Source organism: Antedon bifida, chromosome 4 (assembly GCF_963402885.1).
Source record: "Antedon bifida chromosome 4, ecAntBifi1.1, whole genome shotgun sequence".
Classification (NCBI taxonomy): domain Eukaryota; kingdom Metazoa; phylum Echinodermata; class Crinoidea; order Comatulida; family Antedonidae; genus Antedon; species Antedon bifida.
In genome coordinates, this window is record NC_136229.1 from 28,918,068 (window position 1) to 28,940,832 (window position 22,765).

A 22,765-nucleotide genomic window follows, 5' to 3' on the forward strand; every position below is an offset into this window, starting at 1 on the left:
GGCAGCCAGTTTGACCATTTTTTGCTTTAAATTACATTTTTTTCTGGTAAATACATTTTTTTTTCGATCCAATTTTTGGTTAAAGTGGATAACTATTATGTTACATTAAAATAGAATATTCAACAAAAAAATGTTTAAGAATTATTTTTTCAGGGAGACAATACATCTTTAAGTAACATTATATTTTTAAATCTTTATATTACCCTCGACCCCCCAGGGACGTGCCATGTGCTTCTCTCTCTTTTTTTCATCTGAACATTTTTTTAATCCAATCACCTAACAAATCAAGCTGACGTAACGTACCATTCTGAACTTTGACATACATTTTCAACAACACAACTTAAAGTTTTATTATTTCCGCGCGGTGTGGGTGGTGTGTGTTTGATGCGTGTATAGCCTATTTTTACTATTTATAGTGCACTGTACTTATCTAATAAGCCTAGCTTACTACTTATTATAGATACTTAGGCCAACGATTTAACACCCTGCAAAGAATGAATGCCATTGCTGATTTCATTATACTCAATTTACAGATATTATGGGAGATACTACGCTCGACATTGCGATTTTTCCTTCCAGCCTCTTGGATTGCCAAGTCCGTGGCTGGAGAACGTGTGCTCATCACTGGAGCTGGCGGAGGCCTAGGATTTCATATCGCTACACAATTTGCCCGAAAGGGTGCTGAATTAGTGCTGTGGGATATAAATGATGTAGCTAATAGGAAAACTGCTGATGCTGTCAAGGAAATCGGAGCTAAGGTTTCTACTTTTAAATGCGATGTATCTAAACGTGAAGATGTCTATCGTGTTGCACGAAAAGTGAAAGAGGAAGTAGGGGAGATAGATATTTTGGTAAACAATGCGGGTATTGTTTCGGGAAAACGACTGATGGATATTCCAGACGAATCCATTATTAAAACAATAGAGATAAACTCACTAGCTCACGTTTGGGTGAGTGAGACTTTCGTTTCCTTTGTATTATAAAAAATATCTCTTTATATTATTATTAGGCCTATATGCTAAATAAAAAGTAAAATATTAACAATAATATTATTATTGTGCCCTGTCTGTTATTATTGTAAATGTGTGGCTCCTTTTAGATGAGTTGTAAACTACTGTTTCGAAGACTATCTATCTTTAACAAGCACCTAATAATGTATAAAACAATCCACCTATGCTATACTAAGAACGTTGATCTCAAGCCCTCGAAACCCAACTCCCCACTACCCCACATCATATTAGTATGCCTGCCCCCTGCAACATCTTTGATATAATTATAAAGCTTCTTGAAATTCATTTTGCAGTTTCTCATTTTTTTAATTAAACCATTTTTTTATTTTCGTTTTGTTTTAATTTTAGATGATTAAAGCTTTTTTACCGCATATGATATCAACCAACCATGGACATGTTGTAACCATTGCAAGCATTGCTGGTAATTTCGGGCTTGTTAGACTTAGCGACTACTGTATGAGCAAGTTTGCAGCGCAGGGTTTCCATGAATCGGTGTGCTTAGAAGCTCTAGCTGAGGGCGCAACAGACGTGAAATTCACCCTGGTCAACCCGTATCACATCACTACAGAAATGTTCAAAGGCGTCAAAATAAAGTTAGTAAACTGTATTAGTTGCATCATGTAGAAAAAGGTGGGGTTGGTGTTTATGCTCTCCAAAACATTACATGGTTATTAAAGGAATAAATATGAGGCTTTTTAATGCAAAAAATGCAAAACGAGAACGTTTTTTTTTAATCTAATTTAAAAATACATGTATGATACTGTTGAACTCTAACCATATGATTTTTTTTTTAGTTTTGGCATATTTAACCTTTCTTAAAATGTTAGTATTTGTTGCATTTGTATTTGACCCTGTTGTACTGTCTGTATTTTAACCATTTTATCATATTCTATTATGTTTATATATAAGTGACAAGCAAGACAATTTTCGAGCCAGAGTGCTTGACGAAATATAGTAATTGAACTGAAATATAGTGCAGCATGCTATATAAAATTAAATATTTCTTTATTGTTGAAAATAATATACCCAAATATTATCCATGAACGATTGAGAGATGATATCATGTATCTATCAGCCCAGATCCTGTTACTATAAATATTACTACTTTTTTGTATTTTATTTTGACCAAGAGGCCTATGGAGAAGTATTCTAGATTAGAAACCCAGGTAAAAATTCCAGTTGAGACCAGTTGGAAATTTCAATTGGTCCAACTGGTTTTCAACTGGTCCAACTGGTTTTCAACTGGTTCAACTGGTTTTCCAACTGGTCAACTGGTTTTTTTCAACTGGTCAACTGGTTTTTCAACTGGTCAACTGGTTTTTCCAACTGGTCAACTGGTGTTCCCAACTGGTCAACTGGTGTTTCCAACTGGCCAACTGGTTTTCCAACTGGTCAACTGGTTTTCCAACTGGTCAACTGGTTTTCCAACTGGTCAACTGGTTTTCCAACTGGTCAACTGGTGTTTCCAACTGGCCAACTGGTTTTCCAACTGGTCAACTGGTTTTCCAACTGGTCAACTGGTTTTCCAACTGGTCAAGTAGTTTTTTTTTTTTTTTAACACAACTGGTCCAATTGGTTTTTTTCAAATGGGCAACTTTTTTAACTATTTTTTTCCAAGGAACCAAAGGCAGAAGGAGGTTGGCCGGGTGTGGGAGTGGGAGAGAGGACCCAGGGGAGAGGTGGTTCTGGGGTGAGGTGACTGAAAAAGAAGCATGGTCCGTCATTACAATTAAAAATATAATAAATAAAAATGTTTTTATTTGTTATTTATAATCCTATATTATTGCAACAAACAATCAAAATTAAATCAAATAAAATACTGCATAGAATATTTTTTAAATAATGGACCATAGACGTAACGAGCATGCGCCGTAGGCCGGCAGACCGTAAACAACCAATCAGAAACCTGCAAGCCAACGGCCAAAATAACGGCTTCCTTTGTTGTGTGTGACAGCAGTAGTCTCGGCGGCAAAATTGGCGATCACACATAGCACAGGAGTTGATAATGAAATCAAGCCTAGGCGCGGCCTAGGCAGGGTTTTGGTTTTAGTAACACCGTATTATTGGCTAATCGCATCAAATTAAGGATGAGGCACAATGTTGTTGTTTTATAGAAGGTAGGCCTGATATATATTATCTCTTATTACTATTATGAAAAAAGATCGACAACAAAATGGAGGCCTCGCTACTGGCTAGGCTAGCCTAGGCCTAGCTTAGCTGTTGAATTCAGCTAGCTAGGCGACCCAGCTAGGCTAGCCTCAACAGCATTGCCTTACACCTTGCTAGGTGCTTGATTACATGGCTGTTGTGTACGACCACAAACTATAGTAGGCTAGAAACAAAGCCTAGGATACTATTAGGCCTGTAGCTAGGCCTTATTTAATAATAATAAATTACCACACAAAAAAAGCATTATTTCTAGGCTTGGCTATTTCATGATGATGAATACTGTTGTTAATTTAGTTAGGCCTCTAAGTAGAAGTACTAGTAGTAGGTCTAGGGTTAAAACTAGCTAGGCCTAGCTAGTAAGTACTAACTGTTCTGCAGGTTGTATTGCCACTACTCTAGGCTAGCGTTGAATACCCCCTTCAATAGTCTAGCTTAATACAGTACTACTAATCTATGAAGCAAACTAATCCATGCTGTTTATAGTCTGTCTCGTTTACTTTAAACTAAATTCTATACTTTTTAATTTTCCTTTAATTTTTGTCATACACAGGTGTTTTCCAGTTTACTTAAATACAGTATAACAAGGCTATAATAAACCAACCAAAAAAGTACAATTTGAAGGGTAAATATATTTATGTATATTAATTATACAGAAAGAGTATATATAATGTTTTTGAGATTTGAATTTGATTTATTCCTTGCACTACCAGTAGATTGTAACAAGTAAAGTAACAATTTGTTTTGTTTTGGTTTTTCTCTTTTCAGGACTAATTTTTTCAACATGACTAAATAAAGAAGGTGGTGGCCATAACTTCATAGATAAATTACTGAATAAATGCTAGATCTCCATTTCCATGGACCTGTAAAAAAGAAACAGGAGGGATATGCTAACATTTGTGTAGATGTAGGGGTTATGCAGGTTGTTAAAGACTTTCGTGAGGTAATTAACTACAGTACTGCAGAATTGAAAGTAACTACTGTAATTGTAATTATTAAAGTTATTAAAGTAAACAGTTAAACGATAAGTTCTGTAGTTTGTGTGATTTGTTTTTGTACTGAAATTTCTCAACTGGGAAAAATTTACAACTGGGATTGATCAGACCAGTTGAAGAATTCACAACTGGGATCATCAGACCAGTTGAAAATTCACAACTGGGATTATCAGACCAGTTGAAAATTCACAACTGGGATTATCAGACCAGTTGGAAATTTCACAACTGGTTTTCAACTGGAAATTGTCTCAATTCACAACAGGGAAAATTCACAACTGGGAAAATTCCCAACTGGTCTTCAACTGGAATTTTTACCTGGGAAATGTTAATGTATTTATAGTATGTCTATTTGCATCTATGTTCATAGACTTAGATTTTAGTTATCTGTATATAATATGTATTTATGCCAAAACAACATTGATATAAATCATGTCAATGTATTCATTAATATCCCAAGTAGACTAATCTACACACAAACTCTTGAATATCAATGAATTGCAATCTATATAATATTTAATCTTTTTTGACCCAGTTTGATAAAGAGATTATTTGCCCTTGCAAAGCATTGTACAGGCTTCTAAATGAATAACACCATCAATCACACCTTTGATCTTTCATAATTGGGGCAAATACACAAATTAAATATATCCAGGGGTGATATAATTCCCTTTAATGCCCTTTTGATCAAACATAGAAAAAATAACACAATCTGTACGCTAATTTGCACAAAGCTATTAGTTATAGTTGAATATTCTACAGTACAGTACATTGAATGTATTGTTTAAATTTTTAAAAAGGTGTTAATTTTATTTGTTTCAGGTTTCCATGAATGTTTGTGTTGCTTTATATTGTATCCATACATTATACAAATCCCATTATTCTTTACTTAGAACAGATGTTTTTACACCTATGGATAAAAATGCACAAGGAATTATATCCAAAAGCATACAGTAGACACACCCCTATTGCACACTTCCTGGAGAATACTGTAGGTAGAGGGGAAAATAATGTTTTAACACTACAAGCCAACCCCTATTCAGGGGACTATTATTTAACTGTAATAGGAGTTCTACTGTAAACAAAGTTGATAATGTTTTACAGTATCAATTTATTCTGATCCTTTTTTCCCCTTTCCTAAAGTCTGTACCCTGTTTTAAAGTCAACTTTAATCTGGAAGGTGCAACGGCATGTTTAAAGCCAGACATTACACTGCTGTTCCACTTGTATTGTAAATGTTGGCAGGACTGTATACAGTGTAGTAGAACTCCTACAGTATTTAGAAGATACCTTCAGGACCCAACAAGTGTCACCTTAATAGATCCCTGAATAGGGAGCTGGAAATAGTGTTTCCTCTTGTTGTTCCACAGGAAAGTTTCCCCTTAATAGTGTACAAGAGGATGGCTGTTTAATAATATTTATTTGGTGAATTGTACTAGTAGACCAGTTAAGTAAGGTTTATGGAAAAGCTGAAACACTTGCTCTCATTAAACAAAATTAAAATAGAATACATTACAGATAACTATAATTTGAGAGATTGTGTGAACAGCCTTTTTGTTTTTGTGGGAGATCAAAAAGAGTTTTGATTGTAAATTAAATTATAAATTTTAATCTGTTTTTTTACAAAATTGATCATGCCTGTTACTACAGTTTTAAAATTTTGTTTAATATCTTTGAACATCAATGCTGCTGCTTTGAGAACTGCTGCAGCAGCATTGACCCGTTCATGTTGTTAATTTTGAAGAAGGCTACAGTACATGGAAACTATCAAATCGTAAAGCTCTGTCTACATATTAAAGTTTATGTGACAAAATCATGTGATGTGTCCATATATGGACATGATGATGTCATATCACTACCATATTTGGGCATATCACACTTTTTATGTCAAACTAGTTTGATAGTGTATAGTATACAGAGCTTTAGAGAAAGCATTTGGGTGGATTTATGAAAACAGGAAATTAACTCAAATAAATATCTGTTTTAGTTTATTAAAAATATGGTGAACATTTCAATGGCTTTTTATTTTGACAACTTTAGTTTATAGGCGGCTATTTAAAAAAAAAAACATTTCAACATGACTTACAATTTGAATTTGGAACTACATCTCAAAAACCTTTTTTTTTAGTCCTATTTACAGACTATCAAGAAAATATTTGTTCATTTACCTTTCATGAAACACATTTGGTCTAGGTTCTAGACAGTGATTTGACTAAATATTGGTAAAACTATACTATTTTGGCACACTTGGCGTTTCATACGAATAATACTTGAGTTGGAAAACAGACAAAATTGGTGGAACCCTAAAGAACAGAACACATAAATAATAATTTTCTGTATTTTTTTCATTCCACTACACATGGATTCTAATGTTCATTCAAGCAAGAGGCCCACTGGGATTACTTATGGATATTTTTACTGTACAACATTGTATACTTTTCATTATAGATATCCATTCATACTACCTAGCCTGTCACCCACATCTGTTGGCAAGAGAGTGGTAGATGCAGTCGTCACTAATCAAGAGGTTCTAGTCCTACCATGGATCATGCACGTTTTTGTGTACCTTAAAACGTGAGTATCTCGCATGTATGGAGAATTATTTATCTGTTCAATTAAATGCATGGTACCATATCAGGTTTATTGGTACTTCTTGTAATTTGTATGTTAACATATTTTATTGATATTTTTCTACCACAAAAAAAAAAAAAAAAAAATCCCAGTATGTGATAATTAGTATTGAATTGAAATTGAATTGAAAGCTTCTGGCTTGTACATAAAGCTCTGTCTACACTATCAAACTTTATGTGACAACAAAAATGTGATGTGGCCATATGGACACGGTGATGTCATACTGTAACACTACCATATTTGGGTCAAACTAGTTTGATAGTGTAAACAGAGCTTAACAATAAATTAAATGATGTTATGTTACCACTGTTATACTGTGTATTCTTATACCAACTTGTTTGACCGGTTTATTGGCATAGTAGTGTGGGTTCCATTCCTGGATGACTTAGCCTACCCAAGTGAAATTCACTCTTCCCTGGTCTACCGGTAAACATGAAAAAAAAGGGTTAAGGCCAATTTATCTTATGACACCGGATAACCAAATTCGTGCTCAATGTCAAAGCAAACTCAATGCTCAAGACCTTTTATCAGACGCAATGTGAAAGCAGCCTAATGTTAAGAAATCAAGTGTTTCTTTTATATGCTTAAGCTTGATTCCCACCAACATCTATAGTAATAACACGTTAAAATCAAAGGAGTTTGTTACATCGCTCATAAAGCATTGGTGATGGCTGTAATATTTTACAGCTAACAGAGTTCACTGGCAATAAACATTTATTACTTTCACATAACAATACTGTAGTACGTGGCAATTTTGAGTATAGCTATCAGGATTTTTCAACATTTAAAAATACCTTTAGGTAAAATAAAGTAGAAAAAAGAGTGTTTTCAATATCAGAAGGCTGAGAGATGAGAGGAATATTAGAATAAAGTCACTTAAATAAAAAGTGAATTAAATTCATTCATATTTTTTTCACAGAATTTTGCCAGTGGAAGTACTGCTCAAAGTTGCGAACTTTTTCGGTGTTCTTCAAAGCATGGATGAATTTGTCGGTCACGGAAAGAAGAACTGAGCACGTTTTTGAGGGATTAATTTAAAAAAAATTCATATGAATCAATAATTACATAATTGAACTCATTTTGAAGTTCACAACTATTATATGAGGGTTAGAAATTATTAATTCATAAAAATATTTCAGGTCAATAGTTTAATAAACCTATGGTGACCTTTGATTAAAATATTAATTGGCACAAGAGTAGACGAACTGTCTAACTGTATTTGGTATTCATTTCAATAATATTGTGCAGCACCTTTTAGTATAAATAGCGAAGTTTGTTTACACTGTGTTAAGTATTTACTTGCTTTGCTACTGTACTATAAATGATAAATACTACATTATAGACGATTTATAACAATTGCATTAAATAGATAGATATATAAATAAATACACTATACATTTTCCTGCAGAAAAAGAATTGACACAATTTTTCATTCCGAATTACGATTTTTACCATATTCGTCCAATCAAATGAGTCAATGTCAATAACAATACAATTTTTATTTAAATGTTATTGTTTATTCATGAAGCCAATTGATTGGATTAAAAAAAATATTATTTTCATTGAATGACATACATATAAAAGATTATCATCACTATATAGCATAGCGAATGGAATTTGGTTTCTTTTTGCTTTCTAAAGGCTATATACTGTATATGAATTAACTTTCTGTAGGACAAATGTAAATACAGTATTTACCTATTTATAGTCATTTGTTATTCATCCTCGTAAAAACAGGTCCTTTTTAAGGCTTTGTTGCTGAAGACAACATTAAAGTTTCAGCAGACAACTTCAGTAATTTAATCATGGTTTTATATACAGAATGTATGGGTATTGTTTTATTGGTAGACAAATAAAATGCAAACTCAATGGTGCTAGATTAATTATTAATTTGTTGGCAATTGCTTAAATAGTGAGTCAGTGTTTATTTCATGTGTGTTATTTGTCCTGAATTATGATGGTAAGGAGAATAAGATCGAGGCAAGAAAACTTTGTAATCAAGTACAGATATCAATGGTGATCTGCAAATGATTACCGTAAATAAACATGGTACGGTTTGTTAATTAATCTTGAAATCATTTGCAGACTGCTTCAGGTATAAAGTCCACTGCCAAAACACTTTTGTTATACTGTTAAGTAGAACCTAGGACTTGCATTAAATCTGTATGGCTGGTAGAACATTACATTAACAAAGCTTCTATTTACTACATTCCATCATATCTTATTACGCTCTGTCTACACTAGTTTGACAAAAAAAGTATGATGTGTCCAAATATAGTAGTGATATACAGCATCATGTCCATATGGTCACATCACATTTTTGTCACATAAAGTTTGATCGCGTAGACAAGACAATTATCTGTATCAAAATTATGGCAAACCATGGTTTATATAGAATTGGTGTCAAAGTTCAAAATACTGTACATTGAATATTCTAAAGTACTGTTCTGTGTTTATGTAAGGCTGTTGATTTTGTAAAAATTAAGAGATGGTGATAGCTATTAATTAACAGTAATAAATAATACTGCTTGGCAGTAAATATGAAGAGCACACTAATCAGATTAGTATGCGATTGGACACTCATCGTTTTGAGTGTCCATCCATCATCTCGCCTGGGCTATGGTCTTTTAGAACGTGGAATACAAACCGAGAAATTGGGAAATTTGTTGTAAATGAATCGCTTTAGTAGTAACTGAACTCAGTATGACAAATGTAATTTAGCTCTTGATTTTATATATTTATTATGATAACATTTATTTGCAACATTGTAATGTGTGATAAATACAATGAGTTGATAACAAATAAAACAATTTCTGCTCAAACTCTGATTTTATTATACTGTATCTACTAAATAGCATAATGGCACAAACATTTTAAATTCCTTTTTAATATTTTGAACATTTAATTTAATATTATCCACATGTCGTAGATTTCTTAGAATATTGTTTTCTTCAATCTAAATTATTTTACTGTATTAACGCAATTACACCAGCAGATACAACATGCTTTATACCTGCACACAAACATCAAGTAAATATTGTTGTCTTGAACCAGGGTTTTGGCACCATTGTGCCACTTTAGTCTACACTCATGTTTTCATCTTCATCTTTTGGCTGTTCAGAGGTAGATTTTTCAGATGTTGTTTTTGACAATGCTTTAGCAAATGCTTCCAAATCTAAATAAATAAATAAATGACTTGTGCATTGGTAAACTCATTCAAACCAAAGATATATTAAAATGAACATAATATCTTTATGATCAAACCTGGGAATGAAAGCCCTGGGAATGACACCCCTGGGCAAGTCTACACCCCTAGGCAAGTTCATTACAATTTGCATGCATGAAAGGATAAGTAGAACATGCATTGGATCTTTGCAGACGTCTAGACTGTCAAATACATTTTAAAAGCGAACAATGGGAATAAAGAATAATCCTTAGTTAAACTTGCCCATTCAATATCTAGTAAATGGAGCAGCCATTTATTTTATTTAGTAGAATATTGTTGGCTGTTCTAGGCTATGTCTGTTCTTGAATTTGCAAGATATAACTTCATACAATGGCTAATTTCAGGGGCACAACCAGGATTTGAAATAGGGGATGAGGTTGCTTTAAATTAGGTCCAATTTCTATAACTTTTTTTTAAACTTTTTTTTTCTCTAATGTAGGGTTTTGGGTTCTATAGATGTTTAATAAAAAAAAATAGGACAAAGTAAAATTGACCTCAATGTCAAGAGGTACCCTTTGGTGAATGGAGGGATAGGTGAGGAGAGAATGGAAATAAATAGTTGTTTACTTGTAGTTAAACAACTTGCTGGCTGTATCAGATAGGCAGTTTAACTAAAGTCACCTATCAATGGTAACGTTTTAAAAAGGACACATTCACACATAATAAAACATACAGACATCATCCATGTTGAAATCTATCATTGTGTGCATTACCATTGGCAAATTATGATGTCATAAACGTTTCAATGTTATAATACTATACACTTAATTGTATGTGTCTGAGAATTTTGCTTATTAGCCTCCATCAAATAGGTTATAAATGGTTAATAATAGAAAAGACTGCTATGTATGTCACTGCTGAAAGTAGGGCTAGGTTATAGTAGGTTAAGAACCTTAAGCAACAGCAGGCCCTCGTAACATTTTATATGTATCACATTCATATAGGATTAGTTTGTGCATATTTATGATCAAAATCCGGTTCAAGGCAGATCTGAAAGTGCTAATTTGTAAGACAAAGTGTTAACAGATTTGTAGTGGCTACGTATTTGTAAGGTCGCAAATCTAACTTGCTTTATATTCACATAATCTATAGGTCTTAGTACCAATGTCCAACTTACCTCCACTGTTAGCAGCCTCAGTTGCTTCCTTATTAAGACCAAACTGACCCATCAATGGTCCAAGTTGTCCCGATTGAAATGCTGCTGAGAAAACGCTAGCAGCCTATAAATAATCATGACTGTCATTAGCAAGAAGCATGCATGTGGAAGCCTAAACATGTTTGTAATTTATAGGTAAATCATGCTCATTGAACAGTTGCAATGCTGAGAATATATTTCTGTTTGTTTAAATGACGACTCTGAATTAATACATTTTTTTGTGTTTTTTTATATCCACATTGAAGGCAGCTGAAGTAATACAAACTTTCTTTTTTTTTATATCAACAAATTTACCTGTAACCTTTTTTTTAAATTCTTTTTGACATGAAATTGTTTTGACTAATATTATTTTGATTGGATGTAGAAACTGTTTTTTTGGATGGTCAGATGCATGCATTTTAAGCAAATACTTTATTATTTACAGTCAGGGGAAAAAAGGTTTCCTACTTTCTAGTATTTTTATCAGATAATCTATATTGTTTTGACAACACTTGTAACATGACCACACTGCTGCGATCTTGCCATTTTTCCCCTAACTGTTTAATCATTACCAGTGTCAAAATTTAATCATTACCAGTGTCAAAATAGTGATGATGCGATTGCCAGAAACCTGTTAAACACATCAAGTGAGAAGTATCTATCACTTTATATGCAGTAGTTTTTTTTTCTGCAAAGTCAGAGTGATCAGTGACTTGCTATGAATGCAAGCTATGATCAGGCCTAGGTCTGCAATAGCCAACAGTTTTGTCGTGGAGCAGAGTGCGTATGTGAGCCTAGGCCTAGCAATAAATCAAGAACTATTGAAGTACCTGTTGAAACTGAGGAGATTGTATAGTGGTTGATATATCAGCAAAATCCTTAGCCAAAAGTGAACCTCCCTCTGGTAAGAATGGTTTCAACCGCTCTTGCACCTCCTCATTGGCTAGGATTGGTGCCATACTTTCATGGGTCAGCACCTGTGTCAAATCAACTGTGAAAAAAAAAATTGAAACTGTACAGGGAGAAAAAAACTTTATAACTCATTATCATCTTGCGACTTTTAGACTAAATTTTAAATTGTTATTACATTGAGAATTCTAAGTTGTAAGGGTGTACAGTACAACAATTATTTGTCAAGCCTCGGTATTAAAGGGCAAGCAGTAAAACTGTTCCTATATGGAAATACATTAATATCAAAAATAAAATAATGAATGGATGAATGAATAATGAATTATACACACCTGCCTGATTCTCTTGTTGAGGAACTAAAAGAAGAAAAGAAAAAATATTTTTTAACATTAAAGAAACAAATTTCCTTTTGTATGTATGCATGTAAAGTACTGTACCATCACCTATTGGACATAGAGCATAAAGCTTAATTACGATTTTATAGTTCATGTACATAAAATTGATCTATTAATGTGTTTATACATACTACAAGTTTTTGTCACGTTTACAAGCAATAAAATCTATTAATTGTCTGAATGCATGTATAGTTTATTCACCTGTAGCATGCACTTTATTTTTTAACTTGGTATTAATTGTTGGAAAACTGGAAAAAAGCGCAGTATGTGTAGAAAGAACTGTGTTTGCTCTTTGTAAAGAAAAAGTACAACTTTTAGCACTTACGTTCACACATACTCTGTAAGACTGACATAGTCTACGTAAGTCGTAAGGTAATCTATTGATTCAAATGGGGTTAGGTAGATGGTGATATGAATATGCATGCATATAAGCTGACGCTGAAGAAATTCACCTATTGGCTTAAGACTTTCTTATACTTTCTTTTCGCAATTCAGGTTAATTTTTATTTTGTTGTGATCTTGATGTGTGCAATTCTTGTTTAAAAATAAAGATACCAATTATTTACCAGGTACTCAAATGAGGTAATAAGATGTAAATTCACAACTCTCATTGTTTGTTTATTTTGTAGCAAGGACGACTCTACACTATCAAACTTTATGTGACAAAAAAATGTGATGTGCCCATATATGGACATGATGATGTGATATCACTACCATATTTGGGTATATCACTACCATATTTGGGCAGATCACACTTTTTTGTCAAACTAGTTTGATAGTGTAGTACTTACTATTCATTGTACTAAGAATACTCTGAAGATCAGTTAACTGAATCGACTGATTTGAACTAGTTGTGTCAGGCCTAGCTCTGGATGAAGCGGTGCTAGGTGAAGCACTTGCTGCCACAGTTGGAGTGCTAGCTGGTGTTGTAGACGGCACTCGAGCTGAGGGCCTAGAAGATAAAAAGCAATTAAAAATTGTAAAAATGGTTTATGGATTATTGGATGGTCCGATATTTTACATACAGTTCAAAATACAGTAGAACCCCTCCCCTTTGAGCACCCCTATTCAGGGGACACTTTCCCACAAAAAGAGGGGCATTATATATGTTTTAACACTATGGTCAACCCCTACTCAGGGACACCCCTATTAAGGGGACAGGAACACTCTTGAGTGTGCTAAATGGTTGATTCACCCCTTATTAAGAGGAAAATATTTTTTTACCAACACAAAAACAAGAAATTACACAAAAATAATGATATTCATTTATATCGTTATTAATGAATGAAAGATCCGATTGGAAAAAACTGGTAAAAGAGATATACGGAGCAGCCCAAGCGGAAATGTCGGCAGTGGATAGGCAGTAATCATCATATATCATTATTAATATATAATGGATATCATAATATTAAATAATCATGATACTTTCTCTAGCTTGACAGTTTTCATTGTGAAATTTGTCAATTCTTCTTCTTTAGTCTAGATAATTTATTATTCACATCATAGCTATGGCTTATCCTCTGCTATATCACCAATGTTTTATGTTCTTGTAATTTCATTAACAATTGTTATCAATATACATACTGATATTTGTTATATAGCACAATAATAATAGCTTAACAAGTTATCACTTACACAGATGGAGTAGTAGTAGCTGGTCTTGCACTTCCAAGAAGGTTACCTATACCACCTACACAGCAATGGATAAAAATAGGGAATGATAATACAAAACAAATAGTGAATATTCTGCATTCATTGAATGGTGAGAATAATTCATTCATTGAATGGTGAGAATAATTCATTCATTGAAAGATTGACTGCTTTATTCACCTCGGCTCCTCCTTGATAAATAGAGAAGTCAGTCTTTCAACTTTTATTCAATTAATCCATCTGGAATCATTATTCAAGGCTAGGCCGGGAAGCTAGGCCGTTCAAAAAGGTACATGGTAGCACTCCAATTCTTAAATTTTTTAATGATTTTATTTACTTTTTAGTCTTGTGCAATAGTTTTGAATGTTTATATTTGATCGGTGGGTTTATTTTATATGCAAGTTCTGAGGTTATTATTTCTTATTGTATAAATTAATTTATCAGTTTTGACTTCTATTGGCCTATTAGCAGTATTTTAATATTGGCCTATAGCGTTTTTGAAACTTTTTCTATGTAAATTTATTCTCTTAATTATGCAAAGCAAAGGTCATTTCTATTTTAAGTGGACCAATAAAATTTCTTGAATCTATTATGTTTTTTTGTTTATTTTTATACCGAAATAAAATAATAAACTGTACCTCCACCTCCGCCAGCAGATGACAACAACTGCAATAGCTGCTGCTGATCCATGTTGGCCAGTAAATTCTGAAGCCCACCATCAGCTACATATGTAAAAAAAAGAAATGAAATGATTATTAGAAAAGCATTGCTTACCGCCACATACACAATCATAATTATTATATGTAAATGATAATTCTAGGTATTATAAAGAGGGTTTTAATGTATGTTCAGACGTACTGAGTCATGGTTTCATTTAATAACAAGTCACATTGATGATCGGAGCAAACATTTGGTATAAAGAACCCAATTGGTTGATGACTTAACTTACTGTAAGTATCCAAGTAATCATCTTTTATCTTAAAGCTTTCATTGGGCTTCCACTAATCTTTTTCTATTGAGTTGTACACTACTTACAATACAAAATCATGTCTGAACAGGCACGTACTATAAAGTCTGGTAATCAACATTTCTATATAAACACACAAAAAAAATGTTTACATACCTCCATGGGATCCACCTAGAGCAGCTGCCAATTCTGGCGGGATGCCACCGCCACTTCCTCCTCCTCCGCCTCCACCAGAAGACCCAGGAGCAGGTGGGTTGTTCAGCATCTCATTAGTTTTACGGCAATATTCCTCGTCTTTATCAGTCTTTGCTTCCTGGGATGCCAAATAATTAAAAACTACCAAATGAGTATAGCACATAAAACATGTAAAATACATGAAATATTGATAAAACCCATTCCACCAGTACTGTGCTAGTACACTCAACTCTCCCAATACTGTAAAAATTTGGGCTAGCTTAATTAATGTTTGGAAAATTCAGAATGTGTTTCTAATGGTAATGAATTTAAAACCTCAAGAAGACATTTATTGGGCTGTGTGGAAGATAAAATAAGATTAGGGTGGGTACTTCCACCCTGCTCCAATCAGCACAATTACATTCAATGTACAATGCAATTACAGGCCTTCAATATATGACAATTTGTTTTAGTTATGAGAGTTGTGTGACAGATATTTAAAAGGTTTATGTCAAAAAATCTCTCAGCTCAGTCTCTCGACAAATTTGTTAACACTATTTTTTTTTTGGTTTTTTTTGCCTACCTGTAACCAAAAAAAAAACTTCTTGCCAGTTTTAAACTTTAAGATGTAAACTCTTCCAGTTGTACATTGAGTAATTCGCTTAAACTCACAGTCATCTGGGAAAATGATGAGGTCCTAAAAGAAAAAGTATTGTACTATGTTGAAGAAATCATACATTAAGTGATTAAGATTGATTGATTGTCCAGCAATTCGGAAATTTCAATTTACCAGCAACAACCTCAAACTTGACGCACTGTATTCTGTAAGGCTTGGCTATAATTAATATTATTTAATTCTTGCCTATTTTTTTTTCTTAATTCAGAAATCAAACTCACAACCATTTGATTCTTAGGAATAGCCACAACGCTACACCACTACTACGCCAAACCACAGGGAAAATAAGTAAGATTAAAAATTTCCTTTTCCAATTTGAAATTGCGCAAGAATTTCCTTTTCAATATCCTTTATTTATAACAAATAATAATAATGCAAATGAATATTAATAATAACAGAATAAAAAGTTAAACTAGATTTGAACGCCATATGCACGTCATCATACACTGTACGTTAGAATATTGCACACAGAAAAAGAGTCATTATTATGACGGTGTCAGCCTGAAGAATACATACGATATGTTGTTAGTGCTGAATTCTGTCTATTTTGTGTCATACTCATACTCATAGTATACACTGTATACATTACAAACTACTGTACATAGGCCTAGAGTTTAGCATGTAAAATTATGGGATCCACCTTTTTATTATTCTAGGCCTAGCCTAGTAGTATCTTAGGCCTCTAGTCTAGGCCCTAGCCTAGGCCTACTAGAACTAGGCCTAGTAGGCCTAGGCCTACCTATTCTAATTTTTACAAACCTGAAGTCATCAAATACAAAATGAAACACGAAGATAGCAATTTCGGAACAACAACATTAACATGTTTAAGAAATTTGGATACGTAGAATCAGTTCGCCCTATTTGAAAATACGCCTAACTTATCTAGGTCTAGGGCCTAGGCCTAAGCCTAGGCCTACTCTAGCCTTAGCCCCTAGGCTAGTTTCCCTCTTTCTTAGCTAGCGGCACACTCTTTCCCCTCTTCCGTCCCGTCCATCTGTACTCACGTCTTCTACACTGCCAGTAGAGCGATCCTTCCAGCAGAAGTGAATGAGAGCGTCTTCAGAACGATACATATAAACGAGACCTTTCCGTTTATCTGGATTAACCATCTTTCCTTTCATATGCATTTTACCAGCCTTAAATTCGACCAGGTTTTTGCTCGAAGAACGAGAAGAACCACTACCAAAAAGTGCTCCGGTGGCCGCCATGTTGATGATACGAGTTTTTCAATTGGGAAAATGTGACGTCAGTGCAAATGTATGGGGTGCCATACAGAGCAAAAGTGTCATGCTAAAATACAAGTGTAATTTCACGTCTAATAATATAATAATAATATAATTTCTTAATAAAACGTGTAAATTAAAACAAATCATGTTTTGTTTTATTGCATTTTTGTTTTGTAGAGGTCTATCAAAGTTATTATATTAATTAATACCAATTAAAAAATATTTTTATGTTAATATTATTAGTTTTAAAAACAATATAGGCATATGTTAAAAAAAATGTGTGCTTGCTCAACCAATCTTACTCATAAGTTTCAATTTTGATGACGTCACGTCACGCCTAAAAAATTAAAATATATTACGTACTTTTACTTACACCGTATATTTGAATATCTTACATCTCCTCAGAATTAAAGGTGACCTTGATGTTTATAACTGTGAATGCTGAAATGTAGATATGAATTCGTACAAAAATTGTTGAATGTTGAAATTATAATAATGGTCAGTTGAAGTTAAAAAGTAGTTTTTTCATGTCTTTCGTCAAAGTTATAAACATTGTAAAAGAGTTACATCTTTTGCTCAAATCATTATCTTCCAAAATTGTCATCATCATACCAAAACATTAGAACATGGTCACGTAATTTCACCTATGCTACACTGTATATAGATATACCGTATATACTGTATATACTAAATATGACACTAATAGCAGCACTCTATAATAGTAGGCCTATGCATCAGGTCATGGATGGAATACATCAATGTTTTGCGCTCATATTTTATTTCTAAAAAATGAAACGACTGTAAAATTATGTTTTCACAATGATCACAAATAATTCGTCAAAGTGACGAAATGAATTGTAGTTGTTATTTTGTAAATATAACAACGCTTACCTTGTTGCAATAAACAGTTTGAATTTGAATATTAATTAGCTGTTTCTGAATCTCTTCCTATAGCTTTGTCTTATCAAACTAATAGTGTGATTTGCCCAAATATGGTAGTGAAATGCCCAAATATGGTATATGACATCATCACTCACATTTTTTGTCACATAAAATGTTGATAGTGCTATGTAGACAGAGCTTTATATTTTATCATCAATTGACTCTGAGTCCTTCTGGGCAATTATAAATCTTTCTCTAAATCGCAAAATGATTTTTTTCCTTGTTTTATATGCTGATTTTGAATATTATAAATCTTTGCTTTACCGTCCTGACCGATTCTCCTCTTCAGTTTTGTTTTACATTATTGTTTTTTGGTCAAATAAATAAATGAAGAAACACTAAGTAAGGCAATCATAGCATTTTATTGTAATTTCCACTTTTATATTAAATCAAATGAAACAGAGATATTAAACATTGCAAACCACATAACCAAATAAATTGGTAATTCTGCATTGTTGGAATTTTGTGCAATACCACTTTTTCCTACACCACTGACCTACTGTACAAACTGCTATTATTTTTGCGATATACTCCCACACATACTGGCCTATAAACTATTTGATTGAAAACACGATTGCATACATATAAGTAATTAAAATGAAAGCAAATATAAAAATAAATCAAAGCCTATAACATTGTACACACTGTTATAATGAAATCACATTGGAATAACATTTCAATAACTTAAATATAATAGATCATGTCATGTCATTGTAGCACTCCATAAATAATTTAGAGATGCAAGAATTTACAAAGTATTTGCCCTAGTTAATTTTGTTTAAAAAGTTGTTGCACGAATATTTACTGTTAATATTTTTAGAATGGTGCAATTTGATATTATTTCTCTTTAATTTGTATTGAAAAGATTTCAAAAGCGAGTAAACACACGTAATATTACCGATTGTTACTGTTTAGGCCTATTCTAGCGGTAACACTGTACAAATAATAATTACACTATTTTGTGACTGACGAAAACGAGGAATACGATACATAAAATCAATACACTTTACAATAACATAAAATAAAAGGAGATATGAAAAACTTAAACAAAATGTTCAGTTAACTGATTTCTCTGTCATGAATCCATCTACAGAATAAACAAGGCCAACAGCCATTAAGTCGCGTGCTACAATGCATAGTGATACCGGACCGACAGACAGACAGACAGACCAACCGACCGACATAGTGAACTATAGAGTCGCGTCCACGCGACTAAAAATATATGTGCCTCATTATCTTTACCAAAACACAATATTTTATATTGAGAAATTCCATCTTTTCAATTAAATGCTTTAACAACCAGAGTGAAAAGAAATATGCAAGTTCTAATTTTGTAATTGATTGATTGGTAATAATGTAATTGAATTAAAACATGATAGCACAGTGTTTTCATTTAAAGAGTGTCTCTGTGTGTGTGTTTTTAGATGCCTTTTGAAGGTTTTATCCCATTGAAATTGTAATCCACATTGTTCACATTTATATGGTTTCTCTCCCGTGTGTATTCTCAAATGTAATTTTAAATATCCATTCCTTTTAAATTTCTTTCCACAATGCTCACATTCATAAGGTGTCTCTCCTGTGTGAATTCTCAAATGTTTTTTTAAAGTCCCATTAGTGATAAATTTCTGTCCACAATATTCACATTCATACGATTTGCATCCTGTGTGCAATCTCAAATGTATTCTTAAATAACTACTAGTTCTAAAGGTCTTCGCGCAAAATATGCATTCATATGGTTTCTCTCCTGTGTGTATTCTCAAATGTTCTCTCAAAATCACTCTCTGTTTAAATTTCTTTCCACAATGTTCACATTCATACGGTGTCTCTCCTGTGTGAGTTCTAAAATGTATTTTCAATTGCTCACTGTGTTTAAATTTCCTTTGACACTGTTCACATTCATATGGCTTCTCTCCTGTGTGTACTCTCAAATGTTTTGTCAAATTCCCCCTTTCTTTAAAATTCTTCCCACAGTGTTCACATTCAAATGGTGCTTCTCCTGTGTGTATTCTCAAATGCTTTTTCAAATTCGCATTCTGTTTAAATGTCTTCCCACAATGTTCACATTCATGTTGTGTCTCTCTGTGAATTTTAAAATGTTTTTTTAATTCATCACTTTTATTAAATTGTTTCCCACAATTTTCACAACCAAATGAAGTTTCTTCGGCAGTGTGAATTCCCAAATCACCACTTTCTTCAGTTCCACAATGTTCAGCAGATTCAGTATACGAAGTTTCTTCAGAAGTGTTTTCAAAATTCTCACTTTCTTCATTTCGACAATGTTCAAATTCATACGAAGCTTCTACGGCAGTGTTTCCCGAATTCTCACTTTCTTCATTTCGACAATGTTCAAATTCATATGAAGTTTCTTCGACAGTGGGTAGTCCAAAATGTTTACTTTCTTCAATTCTAGGCCTACAATGTTCAAAGTCATAATGTGGTGTTTGGCCATTTAGCAGAAAATCCTCAGAGTTTTCACATTTAAACTCTTTACTATGTACGTGTATTCCTAAATGTTCCTTCAAATCCCTGAACTCAAATTTATCTCCACAGTGTTCACATTTGCATTTCATGTTGGTATTTACAATGTTAAATTCTTCTTTGTTGAAGTCGTATTCATTCATCAATAAATCTAAAAAAAAATGCAATTGTCAAAACTATAATTCTACTTCCTCCAGGCTATACTTAGTAGTACTAATCTATTCATGTTAGCTACACTATATTGCAAAACAAACTTATATACATACAGTAGTTTTGTAAAAGAGTAATGTCAAGGATTTTCAAATTGGCGTATTCCATTGCGACTTTAATGTCGTGTATACAATTTTTATTTCATTAGAGTACTGAGGCCTAATGCTAACGGATTATTTTAAACGTCGAGTGATATTAGCTTGCGTTATTTTAAGGCATTTAGGCGCTACTATTTATGGGGAAAAAAACATAAATCGGGGTCCTCCTAATTACCAAGCCGTATCAAATATAACCAAGCCCTATACAATACATTACCAACAAAATAGAGGTTATATTTAGAGTGTTAATTGCGGGGTGGGGTTGGTTGGATACAAACCTCCGCCAATGCCACATCAACAAATACGTAATAAGGACCTGAAACTTTCCATTGCTGTGATCAGCTTGATATTTAACCTACTAGTCATATGAAATTGAATAACGTGTTCCCATACAGCTACGAACCTATCCTTTAAAATCTTATGAAAATCTGGCAATACATTTTTGAGTAATCCTGCTCTAACAATTATAAGAAACACACACGCCGATTGTCTCATAACCAGCTCTCGCCATTCTGTTTGGCGGAGGTAATTAAAACATTGTATACATCGTATAGTAAATCAATATTTCAGGAACGTGTACCTACCTAATAATGATAATTATCGTCTTCCTCACTCGTTCCTTCGCTGCCACTGTATACAACTGAATGGCATTCCTCAGCAATAAATAGGATTATAGACTGGCAGACAAGTACTTATTTACGGTATTTGATTGGTTGAGAGTATAATTATGCAAATTGAATGATCTACTTAGATGCCGTAAGAGTACTTGTTGAGTAACGACCCTAGACATTATAACCGACCCACTCTACCATTGTGTAGAGTGGGTGGGGAAAGGCTTTATATAGAGCTCTAATAGTGGATCGTTACTGCCTTTACAGTATACTGTATAACGCCAATTATGTAGAATTGTATTGAAATTCCACTTTAATTAAATAATTGGATTTAGAAGAGAGTTGTTACTCTCTGGATTGAGTGTTACATTGTTGTGTCAATTCTTTTGACAACACGTAACAACAAGTTTTGAATCGAATATATCTGATCGATTGTAAAACTGCAGACAAATCAGTTATCTATAATATAACTACAGCACAATTCTAATGACTACAGTATACACTTTTTTCCAAAACATAACCTATAGTGTACCTCTGATCAATACCTCAACTTCAACATAAAAAAATAAAATACAAAATACTATCTATCCCCTGTTGTGTCGCCATGTGTTTACAAATATACACAAAGAAAATAGTATATTATACAGTACCTTGAATATATAATATGAATAAAACTTGATTTTATTGTTACAAAAATGAACCGACTATAAAAGAAAACTCTTACTTTGAATTAAAAATCATAGAAAGGCTTTATTACATAGGAAGGCTACTGTACATTATAAATCATAGTAAGGGTTTTATTATAAATTTTGAAAAAAATGTGTAAACAAAACCAAAAATGTATAATGTTATAATAAAGTAAAATAATACAATAATCAAGTCCTAGGTATCATAGTACTATAATAGATGTTAAAACAACAATTTACTAACTAAGTAAAAGAGTGTACATTTAGAATTGAAAGTGTGTGTGTACTTTAAACAAAACAAAAAACAGCAACACACAGAACATTAACATTTATACAGTAAAGTATGTTTTCTCTCTTGTGTGTATCCTCAAATGTAATTTTAAATGAAATATTAGTTTTAAATCTCTTTCCACAAATTTCATTTATATTGTGTTGCGTCTCTGCAGTGTATATTTTCAAATGTTTTTTATTCTCACAATATTCAGATTCATTGTGCGAGTTCTAAAATGTTTTTTCAAAATTCTCACTTTATGGGAATGGTTTATTATTTATATTCTTTGTTTGATTTGTTTGATTGACATTG

The 22,765-nt window shown here is 32.9% G+C and overlaps 3 protein-coding genes and 1 long non-coding RNA gene across 4 annotated transcripts; 2 read left to right on the forward strand and 2 right to left on the reverse strand.

Moving 5' to 3' along the window:
• Positions 1-364: 364 nt before the first annotated feature.
• LOC144840470 (epidermal retinol dehydrogenase 2-like) lies at positions 365-9,617 on the forward strand. Its single transcript, XM_078696289.1, has 4 exons — positions 365-950; positions 1,359-1,603; positions 6,617-6,742; positions 7,719-9,617. The coding sequence occupies exons 1-4, from the start codon at positions 495-497 to the stop codon at positions 7,810-7,812; spliced, it is 921 nt and encodes a 306-aa protein (XP_078552415.1). The 5' UTR covers positions 365-494; the 3' UTR covers positions 7,813-9,617.
• LOC144840473 (uncharacterized) lies at positions 2,956-4,204 on the forward strand. Its single transcript, XR_013611920.1, has 3 exons — positions 2,956-3,127; positions 3,730-3,801; positions 3,945-4,204. It is a non-coding gene; the product is annotated as an uncharacterized LOC144840473 (long non-coding RNA).
• On the reverse strand, positions 9,610-17,154 carry LOC144840467 (proteasomal ubiquitin receptor ADRM1-like). The gene is made up of 10 exons (XM_078696285.1): positions 16,936-17,154; positions 15,839-15,952; positions 15,238-15,394; positions 14,753-14,836; positions 14,100-14,154; positions 13,256-13,416; positions 12,402-12,425; positions 11,991-12,151; positions 11,143-11,245; positions 9,610-9,974 (listed from the first exon to the last, which is right to left on the reverse strand). Exons 1-10 carry the CDS (start codon positions 17,137-17,139, stop codon positions 9,877-9,879), a joined length of 1,161 nt encoding a protein of 386 aa, XP_078552411.1. The 5' UTR covers positions 17,140-17,154; the 3' UTR covers positions 9,610-9,876.
• Positions 17,155-19,341: 2,187 nt separating this feature from the next.
• Positions 19,342-21,878, reverse strand: LOC144840232 (uncharacterized). Its single transcript, XM_078695977.1, has 2 exons — positions 21,470-21,878; positions 19,342-20,728 (listed from the first exon to the last, which is right to left on the reverse strand). The coding sequence occupies exon 2, from the start codon at positions 20,718-20,720 to the stop codon at positions 19,425-19,427; it is 1,296 nt and encodes a 431-aa protein (XP_078552103.1). The 5' UTR covers positions 20,721-20,728; positions 21,470-21,878; the 3' UTR covers positions 19,342-19,424.
• Between the last annotated feature and the right edge of the window lie 887 nt (positions 21,879-22,765).